Source organism: Opisthocomus hoazin, chromosome Z (genome assembly GCF_030867145.1).
Source record: "Opisthocomus hoazin isolate bOpiHoa1 chromosome Z, bOpiHoa1.hap1, whole genome shotgun sequence".
Classification (NCBI taxonomy): Eukaryota; Metazoa; Chordata; class Aves; order Opisthocomiformes; family Opisthocomidae; genus Opisthocomus; species Opisthocomus hoazin.
In genome coordinates, this window is record NC_134454.1 from 76,682,611 (window position 1) to 76,703,609 (window position 20,999).

At 41.4% G+C, this 20,999-nt stretch overlaps 1 protein-coding gene across 3 annotated transcripts in view; it reads left to right on the plus strand.

Moving 5' to 3' along the window:
* Window positions 1-1,481: 1,481 nt before the first annotated feature.
* RANBP3L (RAN binding protein 3 like) overlaps window positions 1,482-20,999 on the plus strand; it is a 32,759-nt gene continuing 13,241 nt past the window's right edge. Inside the window, exons 1-11 of one of the 3 annotated variants that reach the window (XM_075411212.1) lie at window positions 1,482-1,883; window positions 10,234-10,292; window positions 10,561-10,597; window positions 11,190-11,267; window positions 12,350-12,424; window positions 13,581-13,655; window positions 14,302-14,426; window positions 14,922-15,025; window positions 18,049-18,133; window positions 19,220-19,340; window positions 20,428-20,558. In XM_075411212.1, the coding sequence (XP_075267327.1) occupies window positions 1,625-1,883; window positions 10,234-10,292; window positions 10,561-10,597; window positions 11,190-11,267; window positions 12,350-12,424; window positions 13,581-13,655; window positions 14,302-14,426; window positions 14,922-15,025; window positions 18,049-18,133; window positions 19,220-19,340; window positions 20,428-20,558 (1,149 nt within the window). In that variant the 5' untranslated portion in view covers window positions 1,482-1,624. The remainder of the gene's footprint in view (window positions 1,884-10,233; window positions 10,293-10,560; window positions 10,598-11,189; window positions 11,268-12,349; window positions 12,425-13,580; window positions 13,656-14,301; window positions 14,427-14,921; window positions 15,026-18,048; window positions 18,134-19,219; window positions 19,341-20,427; window positions 20,559-20,999) is intronic. The other 2 variants (XM_075411213.1, XM_075411214.1) reach the window with 2 other exon arrangements.

Genomic DNA, 20,999 nt, shown 5'->3' on the forward strand with positions numbered 1-20,999 from the left:
CAGAAATACCTGGTACTGACAGCTACGGTTGAGGGTGCCACACTTCGAGTACTGTGTTCAGTTTTGGGCCCCTCATTGCAAGAAGGACATTGAGGTGCTGGAGCATGTCCAGAGAAGGGCAACAAAGCTGGTGAAGGGTCTAGAGAACAAGTCTTGTGAGAAGCGGCTGGGGGAACTGGGGCTGTTTAGTCTGGAGAACAGGAGGCTGAGGGGGGACCTCATTGCTCTCTACAACTACCTGAAAGGAGGTTCTGGTGAGGCAGGTGTTGGTCTCTTCTCCCAAGTAACAAGCGATGGAGAGGAAATGGCCTCAAGTTGCATTAGGGGAGGTTTAGGTTGGATATAAGCAAAAATTTCCTCACTGAAAGGGTTGCCAAGTACTGGAACAGGCTGCCCAGGAAAGTGGTGGAGTCCCCATCCCTGGAGGTGTTCAAAAAAACATGCAGGCATGGTGCTTAGGGGCATGGTATAGTGGTGGACTTGGCAGCGCTGGGTTAACGGTTGGACTTGATGATCTTCAAGGGCTTTTCCAACTTTAATGATTCTGTGACTCTGCTGCAGTGGGTGTTGGTCTAGATGACCTTTGAAGGTCCCTTCCAGCCCCAACTATTCTACGGGTCTAAACCGGCACACTTCAGGATTTACACCAAGACACAACTGGGTTTCTAATGAGGGCAAATTACTCAACATCTGCCTGCTCTTGGACTTTTTGCATCCTTTTCTGTGAAACGTCTGATATTGACTGCGCAGAGAAACTGGATTAGACCAGACGTACGGTTCTGACGAACTTTTAGCAAATTCCTGCCTTTTTGTCTTGACGGGTTAGGGTCAGCGGCAGTTTACAGCGGGCCTGCAAGGCCAGGGCCTGGCGTTGCTCCCGCTGGAATCGAGGAGCTCGGGGCTGCTGTGGCCGGAGCGGGCCCAGGGGACACAGGCGAGCCCTCACAGACCGGCTGCACAGCGCAGCTTCGTGCCTCGTTCCCTGTGCGAGAGCAGAAAGCCCCCAGAACCAACGCCAAGCGCGGGGATCGAAGGGGACGGCTGCCGAGCGAAATCCGCAGTTCCACCACCGGGGAAGATTCAAGTCCCTCACGTCGAAACCACCAGCCAGGGCAGCGGGACCGGCGTTTCTGAGGGGCTCGCCTGGCTTTATCGGGCGCGTTCCCGCCACACGCCGCCTCCGGGCCGCCCGGCAAAGCTCCCCGCAGGCCCCCGTCCTCCGGGGCCGGGTCCCAGCCCGCCCCGCCAGCCCTGCCCGCCGCCCCAGCCGTCACGGCTGCGCCCGCCGGCAGCACAGCCCAGCCCAGCCCCGCCAGCCCTGCCACCGCCCCAGCCGCCAGCGGCCACCCGCAGGCCCGTCCCCCGGGCCCCCGCCCCGCCCGGCCCAGGCCGCCGCGCCCACCCGCGACCGAGCCGCCCCCCGCTCCCCCTCCGCCGCCGCCGGTCGGGAGCACGCACAACCGCGCCGCCCGCCCGCCCTCCCGTGCCGGCCCGCTGGGCCGTACACATCCCCTCCCACGGCCGAGGAGGAGCTGGAGGGGAACCTAAATAAGCCTAAACCCAAAGTTCTAGACCCAGCTGCGGGTTATGTATATACAATACACACGTACGTGACTACGCGTAGATGAAGAAGGGTGCTTCTGCGGACCTCGCCATGAGGAACCAGCCAGCTCCTGCGTGCAAAGGTAATGTTTTACCTGCAGGTGTATGGTGCTCCCGCGCCGGCGACGACGTTCCCGCCAGGTCCGGGCACGGCGCGAGGGCGAAGCCTGACCGCCCCGACGGCAGGGACGGGCCCGGGCACCCCTGGGCCCCACACCACGCCACGGCCCGCGGGCCCTGCCCCGGCCCCGAGGTGGAGCCCCAGGAGAAGCACTGCTCAGGTGGGTTCCGCTGGCTGGTGTCCTGCGGGAGAGTAGCCGGGGAATGGGGTAGGCACGAAGAACGTGCCCCGCTTGGTGACGGTGTTGTGGGTGACGCAGAACCGGAGCCTGGCTGCCTGTAGTTTCTTCATTGCAAGTTTTTAGTGGTTATCTGTCAGGAATCTCCAATTTGTGTTTCAGCTGAGGAAGAGACACTGCCAGACAGTGCATGTTTGGAGTTTTGCTTGTAGAGCACCCCGAAGTGGCCTCTCCGTGTTGCTAAGAGTGTTGACTCCCCTGTCGTCTGAACTTTATGCAGCTTGAGCCCGACGGCAGGTGGGAGCAGGGCTGCCTTCCCGGCCGTCCCTGGGGTCAAGGCTTCTTTCCTGGCCGTCCCTGGGGACAGGGCTGCCTTCCTGGCCATCCCTGGGAGCAGGGCTGCCTTTCTCTCCGTCCCTAGGAGCAGGGCTGCTTTCCCGGCCATCCCTGGGGACACGGCTGCCTTCCTGGCCATCCCTGGGAGCAGGGCTGCCTTCTCAGCTCTTCCTGCTGTGCCCAGCACACCTTGGCACTGAGAGCGAAACTGTCCCAGTCTCGCTCCTCGGAGAGGTGGCTGCAGAGGTGGGCAGCAAAATCCTTTATCATCTATGTAGTGAGGAGGGCCAAGAATTGAGAATTGTTTATGTGAAATTGTAATAGGAACATTTTTTATGAGGATGCATCCAGAAAGAATGCTTATATTGAGGGCATTTTGCAGAGGATGCCACCAACCGTTTTTTACTGCTCAGGTTGAGGAGTGAACCCAAACCAGCTGAAGGAAGCACGCGCTTTCAAAGTCTAAACCTGAGCTACGACTGATACAGTTGAGAGCGCTTGGGTTAATTCACGAGTCAACCAGCCTTTCAGTTTGTGCTTAGTGTTCAGCACACATAGTCCGATTTGCTTGCATGCCCGAGATGTAAGGATGTGTGAGTGTTGCTGGATCACAGCCTTGTTACCTCTGTAGGTATAGGCTTCTGCACAAAATCCCGAGAGTTACTTCCATGCTACTTTGTAGGGATTTATGAAATTTAATATTGGTGCAATGCCCTGAAAATGGTAAAGCGTTGTGCCTATGAATGTTATTGCCCTTGCATTGAGTAGTTTATAGGCTTTTATGATAGATTAAAAATGCTGAGCACTGGGATGTTGCAGGTTTCAGTGTTTATAAAACAATTTTTACTTGCATACTTTGCCACAGTCGTGCTGGTCTGGTGACAAGGTTACTTCTGTCATTGCATCGCTACTAGAATTACATTGTACTGATGAGATTCCCAAAATATTTTCTTCACTCAAATGTTTGAAATAAAGCCAACTGGGTTTCATTTCTCTCAGAAGTTGTGTTGAAGTATTGCTGGGGTAGGGCTTTTTTTGCTGTTTTAATGCCTATTTATGTCTTGCTCATACAAAGACGGGGTCTGTGCTCTGCAGAGATGAATGAGTGTGACATAGGCTGTATTTATAAATACTTTAGCAGGCTGTCAGCTGAGTTTCCACAGCTAAAAAGAAATATGTTAATTTTTAAATCTGATATGGCATGCTACAAACTCACAGTGTAGCATTGGGAAGAGTGACTGAAGAGCAGGTGAACATGCCTTAAGAAATTAGGGCCTGATTCTGCACAGCTGTGCCTGGGTGAAGAATCCTTGCTCTCGTAACTGGTCTCACTGGTAACAGTGAAATTATTTATATGGGTTATGAACTATTTGTGTGACAAAGAATGTGCAAGACTGGAGTCTCAACAATACAGTAAAGCTGTCCTAGGACAAATTCTTCCAGAAGTTTTATTCTGCAGTCGGATGAACTTTTCCCTTCCTCTTTCTGAGTATGATGAAATGGAAGCTTGCTTCTTAGACACTCAGGGATGTGTGAAGTTATTTATCAGTTCCCCAAACTGTATTTACAGGACGTGATCTGAACCCAAGATAAGCAACATACCCTTCGTGTTTAATACAGCATGTTGGAACAGCGTGCAGTGCTGCGTTCAGCAACCTCTTCATGGGCCGCTGAAGTACGGTCACTTCTGTAGCAAGCACAGCCAGGTGGCCGAATGTCTGTTGTGTATGTTTAAGTTCTCTAGAAATAAAACTCTCAACAACATTGTTTTTCAAAAAATGGAAGCCTTTGTCCAAATTTCATTTCAGTATGTTTGAAATGCTTTAGTAATACTGAAACTGTTTCTTCTCATAAAACACTTCAGCATGGTTTTGGACTGATTATTTAAAACAATTTCTATGCAACATTTTAGGAAAATGATGATTCATGAGAACTTCTTGCAAATTGATTGATTCACTGACACTCTTCAGTAGAATAGTATCCTAAAAGAAAAAATTCAATTAGCTTACAAGTCTGAAAGTATGACTAAGCTACTGAACTTGAAAATTTGTTGCCTTTATAGCAACATGCATCTCTGATACCTCTGTGTGTGGAAAACTCTTCCAGTTAGCATTGGAGATTTGACCAGATCAGAATTTTCTTTGATTTATGACTCTGTTTTATTTTCCCATTTTGTTTTAGTGGTTACCGGTTAAAAAACCCCACCATGTATGTATAATGGATTTACATGCAAATGAATAAATCAATCTTGTCTCACAAAAAAAAAAAAAGGTAAATTTGCTTGGAAAATCCTGCTATCTTGGCAGTAAAACTGATCCCAATTTTTAAGGGAGTTTGCCTAGAAAGCATTGAATATGCTTCATAAGCAGAAATCAAAAGTGTGAAGGGTAATAAAAAAGAATCTGAAAGTAGGTTTCCAGGTCCATGTTTAGACTCTTAACTAAGTGACCTGATTTTTCAAAGGTGCTGAGCAGCCAGCCGTGCCTGTGAATTCTGCCGGAGCTCTCAACGGCTCAGCGCTTCCAGAAGCAGACCTGTTACTCGGGATCAGCAGGGCGAAATTTTTGACAGCTTTTTCTGTACGCCTTAAAGTTGGTCAATTTGTGAAGTTGTGTGCCTAAAGTAGTGTTCTAGGACATCTCCATTTTGCCTCATGTCACCTTCCTTGTTTCGGTTTTGGCAGAGGACAGGCTGGCTTACGTGGTGAGGTCACTGAGGGACCTGAGATCCTGGCTGGCAGCCTTGTTGCGCTCCTGCTTGGCTGCAAACTGACTCTATTTTATGTTGCAAAGTTCAGTGAGTATTTATAAAACACAAACCGTGGTTCTGCTGCAGGTTTGGCAGATCCTGTTCTTAGCCAGCAGGTTTTTAGTAGCCTTTCACCTCTTTTTAGATTAAAATGGTCCATCTCTGGAAATACTGACAGATGTCTTTTTGTATCAAAAACCAGAAACAATATTTAAACATGAGTCCGAGCTTGGACAGCAGAGTGTTTTGTTGATTTATCCTGCTGCATATTTTCACTACATGTATTTCTCTTTCGCCTGTTATTGCAGTTTTATTATCTGAAGTATAGGTTGTTTTCTGTGGGTTTGCAGCTTATTGAACAAAAATTGGTCGTATTAGTACATAGTTTAACTCTGATGCTCCTTGAGACAATATGTTAATGGACAGATCATCAGCTGGCATAGTCACAATAATTCCTTTTTTTTTAATGGAACTATACTAATTTCTGGATCCATGTCTTCCACTTACGTGCTAGTCCATTGTTGCTTTCTTTTTCTTCATGTATGTTGCTACAAAATACTAGGCACAATATTTTATCTGAGTGGTTTTTTTCAGATATTAGCTGTAAACTGCATATATTCATAAACTGTAGAGGCAAACCTCTCCCTTGTTTTTTTCCTTAGTATTTTAGTAATATACAACTACCTCTGGTGATGTTGCAACCAAAGTCACAGTGAATCTGCTTTTCTTCTCAACAGCTTTTCCAATTATGTGTTCCCGTTGAGCTAATTTGTATGTGAAATAAACAAAACAGCAATGTTATGTACAAGAATTTGTTGTTATTGCTTAATTTTATTTGGTTTGCATTCTGTGACTTGGGAACCAGTGATCTAAGCTGCAGCATGAAAATTCAGAAGTGTTTCTGCTTTTATTTTTGCAAATTATGGCAGTAATATAAAGCTAGTGAAATTCATGCTGTAGCGTATCAGAGCACAGAAACTTGGTAATACTATGTCACTGTCTTATCTTCTGATAGGATAAAATTATAATCTGAAATTTTCATGTAGTGGTTTATGTGTGTTGTGTAACACTTACTAGGATGTTGTGAGGGAAAGCTGGATGCAGTTAAAGCTTTTGTAAGTCAGTGACATTACCTGGAGATTACACAGTTTTCCAGAGTCTTATTCTATTTCAGAAAATGATGTTTGATTAAGAGGTTATTTTCCTTTTTTTTTACTGGGTAAAGTAAAAATTGTGGTTTCTGTTTTAGAATTAGAAGTTTTTCTTATGAGGTGCAAATGGGATTGCTACAAAAAACAAAGAAGTACAAGCTGTTATTTTAATTATAAAGTATTACGAGAAAAATGTTATTTTTTACAAGTCAGCTTTTGTTATCAGTGTTACACCTTTGTTGGCAGTTATGAACTACTGGGTGGGTTTTTTTCTGGTTTTGTCTGAAGGATGCAGTTTTGTAGCTAAGCCAATCTGAAATATCTGATTGCAGGATCGAAAGTTATTTGTAAAGACCCATACAAATAGTATATAAAGTTGTGGGAACAGTAGAAGCTCAGGCAAAATCCAGTGGATAGGAAAAGCAGAAGCAATAAAAGTGAAGAGTGGAATGCAACAGCAAAGGCTGAAGGACCCAGGCACCTCATGGACAATGCTGGTTTTTGGGATGCAAGCAAAATTGGTGAAAGCGGTTTTACATTATTCCTTGCATGTCATTCTGACTAGTCCTTCCTAGGCTGATGCAGCAGCCAGCAATTATTTTTCCCAAAACGCACCTCTGCTTTCTTTCAAATGGAACTCTCTCAATGCAGTCTCCATCTGGGCGTACAAACGACTGTAATTCGCCAGTTGCCTGCACGCACAGTGCTAGGCAGAGCGCCGAGCAGGGATGGAGCGGGGATACCCATGCTGGATGAGCAGAGCAGAGCAGGCATCAGGGCTGAGACCTGGCTGCCTTCCGTGTCGGGGAGCTCAGGTCCGAGCACGTTTGGCAGTGCTTCTGTGCACGACAGGCAGCTGGAGCCAGGAGGCCATGTAGGTAAGATCTCGAACTGGATGTTTCTAATGTGTCTTCCAGGCAAGGGCTTATTTTGAACTCTGAGTCCAGCAAACATTAGGCCAAGACCTTTCTAATTCAGCAGCTTCAGGGGAGCTGTAGTGAGCAAAAGAGAGCCCCATCTGTGGTGATTACTCATGGGCAGGCAGACAGGTTCTGTGTCTGGACTCTTGGCTGAGGCTGGTAGATTATTCCACTCCCTGTAGCCAGAGGCAGCCCACTTGGCAGGTTCTTCTGGTAACCTTTCCAACAGCCTCTTTTATCCACAACTACCAAGCTGCTGAGGACTGGAGCTGCCCAGTCATAACCAGGCACCAGCCAGACTGTGTCTGCCCGTGTCGGGCTGGCGAGGAGGAGGAGGAGGAGGGGTTGCCGTCCCTCCACGCCCGCCTGCACCTGGCCTTGGCTGTGCTGCCTCTTCCCAGGATGCTGGCAGGGTGCCTCAGCCGCTGCCCGAGAGGAGGGTGCAGAAGGGCTTCTCCTTCTCCCGCATGCAGCCACGGGCCTGGCTGCGCCAGCCTGGGTGCAGAAGACGAAGGAGAGAAATGCAAGTTGCTCACCAGTGTTAAAATTAGCGCGTTGATGCGATTGTGGTAACTCCTTGATGGCCTTGTGTTACATCCACAAGCAATTCTGCGCTGCTTTTTCTGTGGGGAACAGCTGCGGATATTTTGTGCTTGAATATCTGAGAAGTTTAAAATGTAATTGGAAATTGATGCATAGGATACATACATAGTTAGCACAAATATATTTTTTGAACTCTATTATGGATGGTCTGAGGAGTGAAGACTGAACTATGAGCCACATTGAATACTTTCCAGAAATTACAGAAAGTTTGATTTGTTTTTGATTTTCTTGATTTGAGTAGAAGGAATACAGAACCATAAAAGTGGTAAATAACTGTGGCAGCAATCAGCAACCTCTGATTAAATCTACTAATGGCAAGAAAGTTTTCCCTTTGACTCAAAAGCAGTTGGTGGGATATATCTTTTATGTTTATTGCAATATTAAAATATGCGTATATGTCTTTAAGAGGTACCATTATACTCTAGCTTCATGTGTTTCTGTCGGTAATCAACCAGTCACAATTTTCTTCAGTAACTTCTGAGTTTTAAACGATTACTGGAATTTTGTCGTTTAAATTGTAGTGAACATTCCTAATTCTTTCAAGCTCCCTACAACCTTTTAGCTCCAGCAAAAGTTAACTCTGTGATAGAAAGTCAGTTCCTTTTTCATAGCAATTCACTCTTTGCTAATTCTATGCTTTGGGGTGGTAACTGTACCATCAAAAATACTGCTAGGTTCTGAGCTTTGAGAGGTACTGTGAAGAATATGAAGGTTTCTGTAGTCGTGCTTTAATTTTTGTATTTTTCCTTCATTCAGTAAGAATAAATGTCTTTTTTTTTTTCTATAAAGGAGACAGGAAAAGAGCCTATTGTATTGAATACATCATACTTCAGTGAAATACTATTGTTTATGTGTGCCACTCCCCTCTAGTGAATAGAAGTGGAATTGCTCCATCTCATGCCGTGTCACTGACCCCCAGCTGCAACCGAATTATGGAAATTTTCTTCAACTTTCAATGACAGAGGATTATCTTTTTTGGACTTGAACAATGTGAACTTTTTTCTGCTTTTTCTATTAAGGACAAACCAGACCTTCATTGCACAGCAGGCAAAGTTTGCTAAATTCAGTCCTTTGCACACTCGTAATGCCCAAGTAAATACAAAATTAACTTGAACAACAGCAAAACTCTATTAGTTATTACTGCTGTGTCTGTATATCACTAGGTTGGAGTAATAGTTTCATACTTCTTGCCCCAGTTTACATACATGCAGCATTTATTTTAACAATGTTTACTTTTTTCTTGATTGTTGAATATATATTTACTTAGTAATTTTAAAATTTCCATGATAGGTTGATAGTTGCTTTATTAAACTTTAAAGTAATCGATGCCAATGCTAGAGTCTCAGATAGGTGTGCAGGCCAAGATAAAAATATCAATCCATTTATTTTCAATGGATATTTTTGTTGAACAGGTCAATATTCTAATATAAAACAAAGGAAGCCAGTGTTATAAAAATGGTGTGTACAGGATAAATACTCTGTCACATGTCAATTAACAAGCTATCAAGTGTGGGATTTCTCTGGCCAAAGGCCAGTTGCATAGCTCAGTAGTGACCCTAGTCTGTCCTTGTCACCCATGGAGAGAATTACATGCATTTAGGTCTCCATTCATCTCCTAACATACACAGCTAAAATATGCTTATGCTCAGAAGCTGATGGTTTCTGTTGACTGCACATCACAGACATCTCAAGCTAGCATGAAGTGAATCCTGTATGTGGTGGTCTAAAAAGATTTATTTGTGTCTGCTTCTTTGCTCTTTCTTTGTGCCATTCATTGGCATAATAAATGTTTCATTGATTGGTGTTACTGGTGAAAACAACTTCTGCTTTCATACTGACAAGCAGAGTTAGTCCATTAGAATCGCACAGGCTGTGAAGGTCTCATTCTTAGCAAAGTAAGTAGCCTTAAGAAGTCATGTAAGATGTAGAAGTAGCGAACCCTAGATCAACATAAAATTTGATGTGAGGCAACTGTATGCTGAAATATGTTTAACAGGGAAAAAAAAAAAGAATAGGGATCCAAAGTTGTTCTCAGTCATACCTAAGAAATGCAGAGGTATGTCTGAGAGTGGAATTTGCTCTGTAAAACTCAATATGTCTGTATGTCATACTCACACATTAAAGCTGACAGTAGGCATTCGTTATCTGAAGCCTAAAGAATAGGAAGTGTGAATGTAGCTGAGAGGCCAAGTGTAACTCATTTCCTTCTTTCCTTTTGGGATTATTCTGCGTCTCACATCCTTTGCTTTTCTGAGAACCAAAGCTGCAGTTCACCCTTCTTCTTAAAGGATGGCAGATCTTGTTTGTGAAGGCTAAAAGCACTTAACTAAAAGAAGTGTGAAAAAATATGAGGCCAAATCCTGTGGCATCTAGTTAGGCAAAACTCACACTATGATTTGTGGACTCTAGCTTTTTTTTTATTTACGGGCTGTGCTGTACATCACTGCAGCTCTATTTTCTTCCTTTGTAACAAGAGGATAAAGTCCTGTTTGTTATTGCATAACACTTTGAGAACTGTGGTTGAGAAGCGCTGTTACAGAATTGTTAATAAAAATGATCTCTTCTCTTTTCCAGAGAGATCAGTGCTTGCCCAGCCGACATTCATTTTTGAAAAGAAGGACCGTCCCTTGAAGGTAAAAGGCTTCCCTATACACTCCCCTTAATTGATATAAAATGCCGAGAAATGAGGATTCTATAGGCAATGATCCTAGCAGTAATAAAAGATTTTAGCCCAGGTTAAGACTTCTAATAAATGGTCTTAAAATAGGACAAGGAAAGGTAGAAACTAGAAACAAGATTGCTTTCAATGCATATATGCTGGATTGCTATACTTTATGTCCTGGTCTAGAAAATGGCTGTTCTATTCTCCTTGACTTTTCCTTGCTTATATTTTTTTTCCAGCGGCCTGCAGAAGACCCAGTTTGCAAAGCTGAAAATGGTAATAACCACCTCACTGAAACAGTATAATAATACACTGGGTTATTCATAGGTCTAACTGTTGCCTGTGAAAATAGTGTTTGTACTTTTATATGAGCAGGGACAAATCCCTGTCGGTAGACTGAGATTGTGTGGGTTGTAGAGCCACCTACTATGTCCCTGTCTTACCTCAAGAGTTCTTCCCCCTTACCTCTTGTATTTACCAGAAAGCCAAACTCCAGAACCCTTGAAAAGTGGCCAAGTATGTTCATCAGCTGTAGGAGCTCCTAGCTGCACTTTTCTATTTGTTTAGGCTATGTTACAATGTAACTGCTCATTCTTAATGTCTTCTGAGCCTGTGGGCTCTGAACTGATTCTAAGTGCTTCATTTAGGTTTCCTGAACTTAGCAGAAATAAAGATGACTCCCCGGGGCTTTGTGCCAGGTGTTGACGGAGATTGCAAAGCCCTTGTGCTTTTAGGTACTACCTTAAAGCTGTTCCTGTAAGTCATTCCTAGAATTTATCATGTTCAGGTTTGAATTCCGTATCATAACAACGTGCTGAAATCTCCTGCCAGTCTGTTGCTGCAGAACATTATGTTTACTTATCTCTAGATTTCATTAGTTGCTCCAGAAAGCGTGCAAGATCGTCATCTTTTACTTTGCAGAAGTCTGACTCTCAGTCTAACACAGGTATGATGTTTAGCTCCAGTCATCTTGTAATTACTATAGTTCTGTATTCTCATCTGGTAAAGAAAAGAAGGAATTATCCTGTCTAAGAAAGGTTTTTGCACTGTAGAAATGCTGCAAGTTACGAAAACTTAAACACTGATATAAAATTGCTTGTAATTTCCAATAAATCCCTTTTTACATAAAAATATATTGATTTTTCATACTTGCATAATATTACATAAAGCAGTTAAATAGCTGTATATTTCATATTGTTTCCTTGAATTGCTCACACAGTCAAGGGAGGAGGAGGAGGAGGAGAGCTGGCAAGGCATGAGATTCCTTGGTTTGTGGAAGGAATCAGTATTCCCTGGGCAATCCCTGAAAATGTAAAGCGGTTTCCAGAAGGGCCCCAGCCAAGAGCTGACCTGGAAGGCCCTCTAAGGACTGTGTATTACTTCCATGGAAAATGCACACAAGTTGCTGAGGCTACTGTGCAGAAGGACTGATCTGTTTTTTACAGTGTTTATTTAACATATGCATGAGACCAGAAAGTTATTTCTGAATTCAGGCATTAGTATGTGTACGCTATACTTTGTTTTATCGCGTCCTGTGACACACCTGAATGTAGCTAAGAGCAGTTAAGATAAGCCAAGTTTGGTTTACTCTGGAAATTACGCTGAGATCATAGACAGAAAATCATAGATATGGTAGAAATTTTAGGGTATGCCTATACCAAAATATGAAGTAGGGTGCAGGAGGAAGCTTGGGTGTTTGACCTCTTGATTGTCCACCCTGCTTAACTGACAGCTTACTCCCTGGTCCTGTTTTGATCCTCTCCAGCTGGCAGTTTTCAAGGCAGAACTGTTACGGAGCAGAGTAGCCATAAGCAGCGTGCCTGGGCCAGGTTGTGCTGCTTGGTCTTAGAGACCTCTCTGATACAGCAATATAGGCATAACCTAACAGTCTACTTTGGAAAGCTGGCAGTTAGCAGATTATAATGTACTGTACTGCCAATGAAGGCATGACATCAAATTGGATAGCTTTAAAAGTAATCTTTGTTTTTTCTCCAAACAAATGATAATTTCAGTCTCTTCTCCTTTCAGATACAGCTCTCGCTCAGAAGAGAGGGAGATCATCTTCCTTTACCATCCTTCCTACCTTCCCTCCCTCCCAGCCAGGTAATTAAAAAAAAAATTAAAACAACAAAAGGAATAAATATTTATGTAGAAAAGCAAGCATTAGCTAAAATAAAGAGGTATACAGACATGCTTTTTCTGCAGGACAGAGATGGAGTGCATTGGACTAGGCTGGTATTTGGACAGGAGGAAGGAATGTTTTAGAAGGAGGACTGGCAGTTCGATAGAAGAAATGTTTTTTACATTTATTGTTCAGGAATCCTGCAGTGCTGAGGAGGAATCTTTAAATAATTTGCAAATAGGTATTTACACAGTGTGGTACACATTATACTTGAAAAAAAACGTAACGGAGTTCAAGTAATGACATAAATTAGTTTGCTGGCAATTTAATGGTGATGGTTCCTGTAGGAATATAGTTTTCTATTGTCAGAGCCTGTCTTCCACTTAACCAGTGACCCTTGGAGTATTCTCCCACTTACCACTATTGGGAACAATGGAGTGGTCTTAAATCCTAGTCTATGTCTCTTACCAGAGACAGGTCCTTGACAGACATTGGCATAAAGGATTTCTAAACAATCTTAAGAAGACACAACATTGTTATAGGAACAAATCACACTGTTTCTGCAATCAAAAAGTAGTGATTGTGTGTAGACTATCAGTTGTATCATTTTGCAGGATGTGGTTATGTGGTTGCCATCACTTTCTGGCTGGTGTTTGGTATCTTTATTAAAACAGTGAAAGCATCAGTAGTGCACTGCCATCATTATAGTGAGTTATGAAAGCCTTTTTACCAGAACAGGGCAGGGCATGTGTATTTATTCCCATGTTCTTGGGCCTCATTTGGTCATCTTAAAAATGCCGAAGACTGGACAAGATAGCATTGCCATGTAAATAGCTTTTGCAAACCAGCAGCACCTGGTTTTCAAAGCTGAAGAAGGATTTTATGAGTTTAAAACAACTGTTAATGTGCAAAAGACTTCTGTCTCTGACATAGCCAGGAAACCAGTGGTGCTTTCTGTGTCTACATCTACACACCCGTAAAAGAGAGACAGTAGCAGTTATCTCAGAGATCTTGTTTAGATGGATAGGTTTGAATATTCTCAGGTACTACTGAAATAGGGAGGGATTACAGAAACATGAATTAGTAATTGGAATTTATTATTACTCATTATTAAAGTTTAAATTCCATGTTCTGTAGTAAAGAAGAATAACATATTCATGACCTCAGCTCTTCTTCAAAGAAACCGTGATTTGATCAAAAGTACAAACCAAGGTAACTGTCGTTGCAGTATTTGTTCACTGTAGTTCCACAAAGACCTTCTTAATACATACAGAAGACATAAAAATGACAACTCTTCTCTATGCTGCGTGATAGGCTAAGTATCGTTATGAGGTTTGTAAGTTACTTGTTTGGCAGTGTAAATATCCTGTCAGCTCTGCACCTCTGCTCTGACTATGTAATTCCTGAGTGGACTGAATATAACCTTGAATAGAGGAATTCCACATTTCTAACTGAAGAAGTCAGCTCCTGGAGAAGGCAATGAAGAACGCTCTTGGTGTCTGCAGGTGCAGGATGAAATTTGAAATACCAGAAGACAGATCTAGCCCAAAGCAGCAAATATAAATATAAATATAAATATATATTTAAGTACACAAACACAAATATATTTCATAAATAGCTGTATTTTTTCAAATAGCACATTAGCTTTTCATTCTGATGGGATGACACAGGTTGGTGTCACTGTGGAGTTGTGTATTTTAGAAGGGATTATAATTTTTCAGAATAGGTAGCAAGTAAACAACAACAAATATTAAATAAGTATTATTTGAAGCTTTCAGTTAAAAAGGCAAGACATAGTTATGAATTAGATGTGAAGAAAAAGTCTCTGTTTAAACATTTTGTCTTTGTATTTTGCAAGGGTGCTTGTCACAAAGTCAATTGCGGAATGTCATTAGACCTGCCATTTTACAACCCCCACAAGCCCTGACCTGCCCTGAAAATCCTGTAGTATCTCTGGTAGCTAAGAAAGAAGCACGTGTTCAGGTAAAAAGAAAAGTAATTTTACTGGCTAATATATGTTTTCAGCTCAAATTAAAAAAGAAAAAAGTGCTGTTTTAAAGCAGTTAATTATACCACTGCATAATTTTCAAGAAAGTTCCCATCTCAGTTTCAGTGGAATCGATGGATCACTGACATGGAGTGAACTGTTAAACTCGTGCTGTGTTCGAAAAAACATCTCTTCTCTGCAGAATGTCTCAATTTTCAGATATCAGGGTTCTGTGGGCAAATCAGCTTTAGGGGTCTTTTGGATTTTGCTTATTTAGAAAGTAACATTTTAGCATTTTGATTAAGGGCACTGGCCTAGTACGCAGCTGGAGGAAGCTCTGCCAGCTACCACCTATATACCATATATATATATATGTATACACGCACCCTCCCCCCCCCCCCCCCCCCCCGTTTCTCTGGACTTCTAGGAGATCTGTTTATAGCAGAAAATAAGCTTGGTCTAATTAATTTGTCTGGTTTTATTATTCCTAGCTATCTGAAGACAGCTCTTATTCCTCAGCTGAGAATGCAGTAAATTCGAAACCAGCAGCGAGGTCACCTACTACCATGAATCTTTCCAGCTCTAAAACAACACAGTAAGTTTTTATTTATTATATTTGTACACCATTCTGTCACTTGGCCTATGGCATGCCCCGTTCTCCCACATGTCTGACATGGTACTAAGCCCATGCTATCTACACCCGCACAGCACTCACTGGTGTTTGTGTGCAGTGCCAGGACTTGTGGGTACTGACATGAGCTCCATATGCTATAAGTAATGGAGTCCGGCTGGGAATTAATCTCTGTGGGACAGTTTTTTTCTCAGTAGCAACCCTCAAGCCAGAAACTGTTCTGGTTTGCCACCTCATGGGGCTTTGGCAGTTCAAAATATGTCGTGGTTTGAATGTTTACAGTCATCTTTGTGTGCCTTTGGAGAACTCTCTTCTGATTGCATAGCACACGTGCTAAACAATAGCAAACATTGCAGCCAGACCTGCTCATTGCTAAGAAAAGGTATTTTTAGATTTTTTTAAATTATCAATCAAGCTGTAGCTGTTGACATTTACCTTCAAAAAATAAAATGCAGAGAGACTCAACAGCAGGGAGTGCTGCTGCTTGCAAACGTCTCTCATACTTTCCCTTCTCTTCCACCTCTTCTTGTCTGTGTGATACGGTTCTGTACAGAGACGAATGAAAATGGGTTTGTTTGCCCTCTGCAGTTGCTGCAGCTGTCCATGCCCCAGGAAACCACCAACAGTTCCATTTCCTGAACTGGCTGTAATAATGAATTAAAAGCTTGGAAAGGACATTGTGTCGTGACAGAAATATAACGCTGGGAGAACGCAGGCTACTGGTCATGTATTCAGCTTTGCACAAAGATTTACTTGGAAAACTGCAAGGGTTCAAGGCCGGCATTAGAACTGGCAGTTATTCAGACCTTTCTGGACACTCTGAGAAGGACAGTACCTGGATCTACTCCTTTTCAGTGGTCTCTTTCCAGTATCTGATCCACATTTCTCCTTCTCCCATTCTTCCTTGTTAATTGTTGTTCCCTGAATTCAGTGCCTCTGTTTTGGATCTCCATGGCAATGTCATCCCTGGCACACTTTGTTCTTGTCCTGCAGCAGCACAGGGGTATTGAGGTTTTACTGAGACTTTAAGGCCAGCACTTCCAGTTAACTCTCTGGAAGAAGAAAGATCCTGCACTGACTACTTTTTCCTTATGTTTCTGAAAATAATCAGAATGCATTTCCCACATTATTTCTTTGAGACAAAGCTCTAGTTTCTGGTTTTTACGTCTTCTGGAGTGCTACCCTTACTAAGTTGCTACTGGAGCAGCCTAGAAGTAGCAGATGAAATTTCAGGATGGAAATTGATCACAATTCAGTGAATTTTAGTGGGGAGTTTTCTTAAGAAACTCATTAGTTTAAACATACTTCAGATTCCCTGTTCATGGCCCAAAACACATATGGAAGGCTTCAAGGATGAAAAGAAAGGGATTTTCTGATTTGTCTTTCTTATTTGCTCTTAGTCTTAGCAACACATCGAACATGAGAATCTTAAGGAATATTTTTTTCATTAAATGTGAAATGGAGATAGCTTGTACTTGGGAATTCCTTCATCCTATGTGAAGAGATTTCAAGCACACTGTAGTTGTGAACACGGCAACTAAGATTTAGAGGGAATCATCAGAGTTCTGGCAACAAACCCAGCTTATTAAGAGGAATATTCTCTGCATGACATAAGTGCGTTAAGCCCTCCCAGGGGTGCTAAATGATCTGGAAGAGCAGACAAGTGGTGCTGAAGTATGCAGTTTGTGACAGAACATCAGATTGTCTTCCTGCCAAGTTGTCCTTCTGGAAGAGAAAGAGACAAGAACTCGGAATGGTTTTGCCTTTGCCAGTGAGAGGTGCAGTGATTAAGCTCTACAGAAAACATGAACAACCTATAAGCCTTGTGTTAAAAACACCCCAAAAAACAGCAGCAGGAGCAACTTCCACACAGAGACGTTTACATGGACTTTTCTAGTGACTTTTATAAAAAATGGATCCTGTTAATTTAAAGTGGCTATGCAATTAGCAGGGCACATCACAACTCTACTTATATTAGAATATTCTTGAATGTAATCTACAAGTAACATACTTTTTACAAGTTGTGACTGTGTCACTATTTAAAAACACACTCACTACCTTCTCTTAAAACTTCCTGAGAAGTAAGAGGCTAACTGAGAGTAGTTAAACTCAGGGTGGCAATGCAAAAAAAAAAAAAAAAAAAAAAGTCTGGAAAACCTGAGACACTAAGAAGGAAAATAGGGACAGAAGAGAAGAAGGACAAGTGTTGTTTTAATGTAGCTTCTACCAAAACGAGTCACACTCCACATCCTAAATGTAAAGTGATGTATCTACTGTATGAATTTTTCTCCCAAGTCTGTATCCCCAAACTATAGTTGGCCAGTACCAAAGGATTGCAAGTATTTAGTTTTCTTCGCTTCTCATTTAAGGTCTATCTCTAGAACAGGTCATTGAAAAATGGAAAGAAGATCTTTCTTTCCTGTTCTAGTTGTACCTCATCATAAGCCATCTGCTATCATACCTTGGCGTTTTTGCAGTATTTGTGAATTGAAGGTGTGTGCTTTAGAATACATGGCCTCTCTGCCTTTCCAAGATGTTAGGTGGATGACCAAGGAGAGGTGGTAAGGCACTGAGGAGTACGTTATTCTGAAGGGTACCAGGGCCGCACCAACATGAAGGGATAATTGTTAGTTGTTGGTCGTCTTTTGGTGGAGCAAAAGGACACAGGGAAACAAATGTAACTCATTAAAGTTTCTGGAGCAGGACACTTCCTGGAGCAGGAGAAGGCATGTTGTTTTGCTGCTTCTTCTTTGCTTTTAAGGAACGTTCTCAATAATCTTCATGATATACAGTGTGATAATCTCTGTTCCTTTTGTGAAATATTATGTAGAGAATATACTCAGATTCTCTTAAAGAATTTTTCTGATTACTTACATCATCATTTTTTGTTTGTCTGTATGTGTGTTAAAGTAAAAGCATGAACTTATATTCTTTGCAAAGTTCTAAATAGTTCTAAATCACATTCTTATGTTGTTTTGTTCCCACAGAAGTCAGTGGTTTGAAGACAGAATTGTACAGAACAGCAGCAATTCTGATTTTGTGTTTGGAGAAAACATGGTTGAAAGAGTTTTGGTAAGATCTGTAAACGCTGGCAGACTTTTTATCAAGGTTAATGTACTTATAATCTTTTTCAGAGATTGATTCTCTTTTAAAGATGTGAGTAAATATGATTCCAGTAACTGTTGAGCAGAAAATATCTAAATATTTGCTGTAGGAGGGATAGGCATCCTTATCTTCCTCATCCTAGATAAGTACTCTAATTACTAACCCATACCAGTATATGCTGCTTCTCTTTTGCTCATATTTTGAACTGAGAAAGGTGGGGTTTTTTTTAATATATATTCCATGTAAAGTGGGACAGCCACAGTATGAGATAAAAGAATGTGGTCACCACTGCTCTAATAGTTTCCATCGTAACTGTTAAGAGATGGGAGAAATTAGTATGAGGGGAGAACTGGACACAGCATCCATGTTAAACTGTATTGTGCATGCTGTGAGACAGCTTAATGGATCAAGTCCTGAAGGAAACTCAGACAAGAAGGTGGTTCCCAAGCCGAGGACTGCACCATTTAAAATGGAATTGAAATTCAATTTCTAGGAGAAGTAGAATGAAAACAGTACGCATATCCGCCAGTGAAAAAGCTTGGCAACCATAGGTCTGGGTTATGACTTCTGCTGAGGATTTAGTTATAAGGTAGGAGCTGAGCGACTGAACATTGTCAGGAGCCAGAAGCATTTGTTTAGACATACCTACGAAACTTTATCTACAACAGCTGGAGGTCATGGAAATTTTTAATTCCTCTGAGGTTAAGTTTTGGTGTTTGGGGATTTTAAACTGTTCTTTGGGGGCTTACATGCTTAAACAGGAAATTAGCTGGTACTTAAACATCTAAATCCATAGATTTCAATCCCAGTCCAGGATAAACACAAAACAGGCCATTCTTCTTGTTGGAAGAATGGTGTACTGATTTTATGACAATACAGTTACTTCCACTAAGAGACTGAAATTGTATCATCTGGGTCAGTTCTTACTCTTAAGCTATTACAATTGCTAATCTTCAGCCTAGCGTGCATTAAATGATTCAATGTTCTGCTTGATATGAAGTAGTATGCCATTTTATTTAAATAGTAATTCTTATTTCCCCTGGCTTTTTTTAGAGTCCTGAAAATAATCCCAAGCCGTGTAATGAAGCTGATTCATACAAAGGAGAAGTAACATCCATGTACATAGAATCTTTTCATGTCAGTCCACAAACACGTAAGCATACTCAGCAAACAGGTAGAGTTAGCTTGATTATTACATGTTTCACTGTATCTTAGAGGATGTCAAATGAGTGGTGATCAATAATTTCCATCTAGTCTCAAGTTAGCCAGTCACTAGTACACTTGCAGGATGTGCCAAAATCTGTGATCAGAAAGCAGCTGCAGTTTGTTTTATGACATATGAATTGGACTAACTTCAGAATGAATGATCTAAGTTATTCAGGAAATGATAGTGTTTTACAGATTATTATTATTATTTATTACAGATTACTATTATTTATTATATGAAAAAAATGAGTGAACTTCATGAATGCCTTTTGGACTACGTTTTTGAACTACAGTTTTAAGCTGTCAGCTACTTGTATTTTGTAACTGCTCATATAATTTACTTTGCCATATTTGCATCCTAATTGTAGGATTGAAACTTCTATACAGACAGATTTCAGGGGTTGTCTGTGACTCTGGTGTGAGATTTTTATGCTAGGCAAGCCACGTAAACGTCAGCTGTGAGGGAATCCCAAATAGACCCCTATGTTGAGCCCTCTTGCAGATTTTCCACCTCTCTTTACTAATGGAGGTATTGGATCCTCTTACTTCGTATGGTCATTCTTGGAAGTAAAAATAATTAACGCCTAAACCTATATAGATTATGCAAATATACAAAATTTTGTAACGGTGTTGTTCCTTTCAAATCTCATCCTTTGTGTTCTTGTCAAATATTCACTGTATATGTGTTACTATTCTGAATAATAGAACATGTGTCTTTCATTATTTATCAATCTGCACAAAAATATGAGAGACCAGTTTAATTTGGAAAAGCAACTTCTAATTATTTAGGGCTTGTTTCTGCAAATTGTCTCTTGTTGCAAACCCCTGCAACTGCAGAGAGCCTTGCTCAATTAAGAGGTGAGACATTTTGCAGTATTTCAGTCTTTTTCTATTCTATTTACTAGGTTGGCCAAAAACTTACTAATAACACTAAATAATCAGACACCACAGGGATTACTGATATCACAGGCCATCCTATGTGCTAGTTTTGTTGTCTTGAAAATATCACCTGTACAGAAAGGATTTCCTTTTTTTAAAAAAAATTTTCTCTACAGAAACAGCTTTGCTGAGGAATGCAATGCTAATTGAATCAGCAGCTGCTTGTATTTCCAAGCCAGCGGAGAAAATTCTGTTAGATAAAGTTGAAGTTATAACTGGAGAAGAAGCAGAACACAATGTATTACAGGTGTGTATTTCATAAAGCCTTGATGGTGAACAGTTTTGTTGTTGAAAAGAACATCTAGATCTATTTCAGACTGCAGCAATCTGAAAATAACTTCAGTTTATATTTTAAATTTTAACTTTTTTATGCTATGCCTCTGCTAACCCATTTTTCTGTAGGCTGATAGTTTCTTTTTCATATTCTGTGTGTTCATTTTATAGTGCCTTTCAGTAAGTGACTGCTTTATTTTATAAAATATAGTTTTATTTTATGAGCATCGACACAGTATACCAGCAGTAACTAAAACTTCAAAACTGGAAGTGATTTGAGTAAAGATTTTTTTTATGACAAAACTTTTTGGGGAAAAAAGCAATGTGTTGTCAAAGTAATTAGTTTTATAGTTCATTTAAAAATCAATTATCTTTCTTGCCCAGAAGGACATATCTTGCTATTCTTCATCTTCAA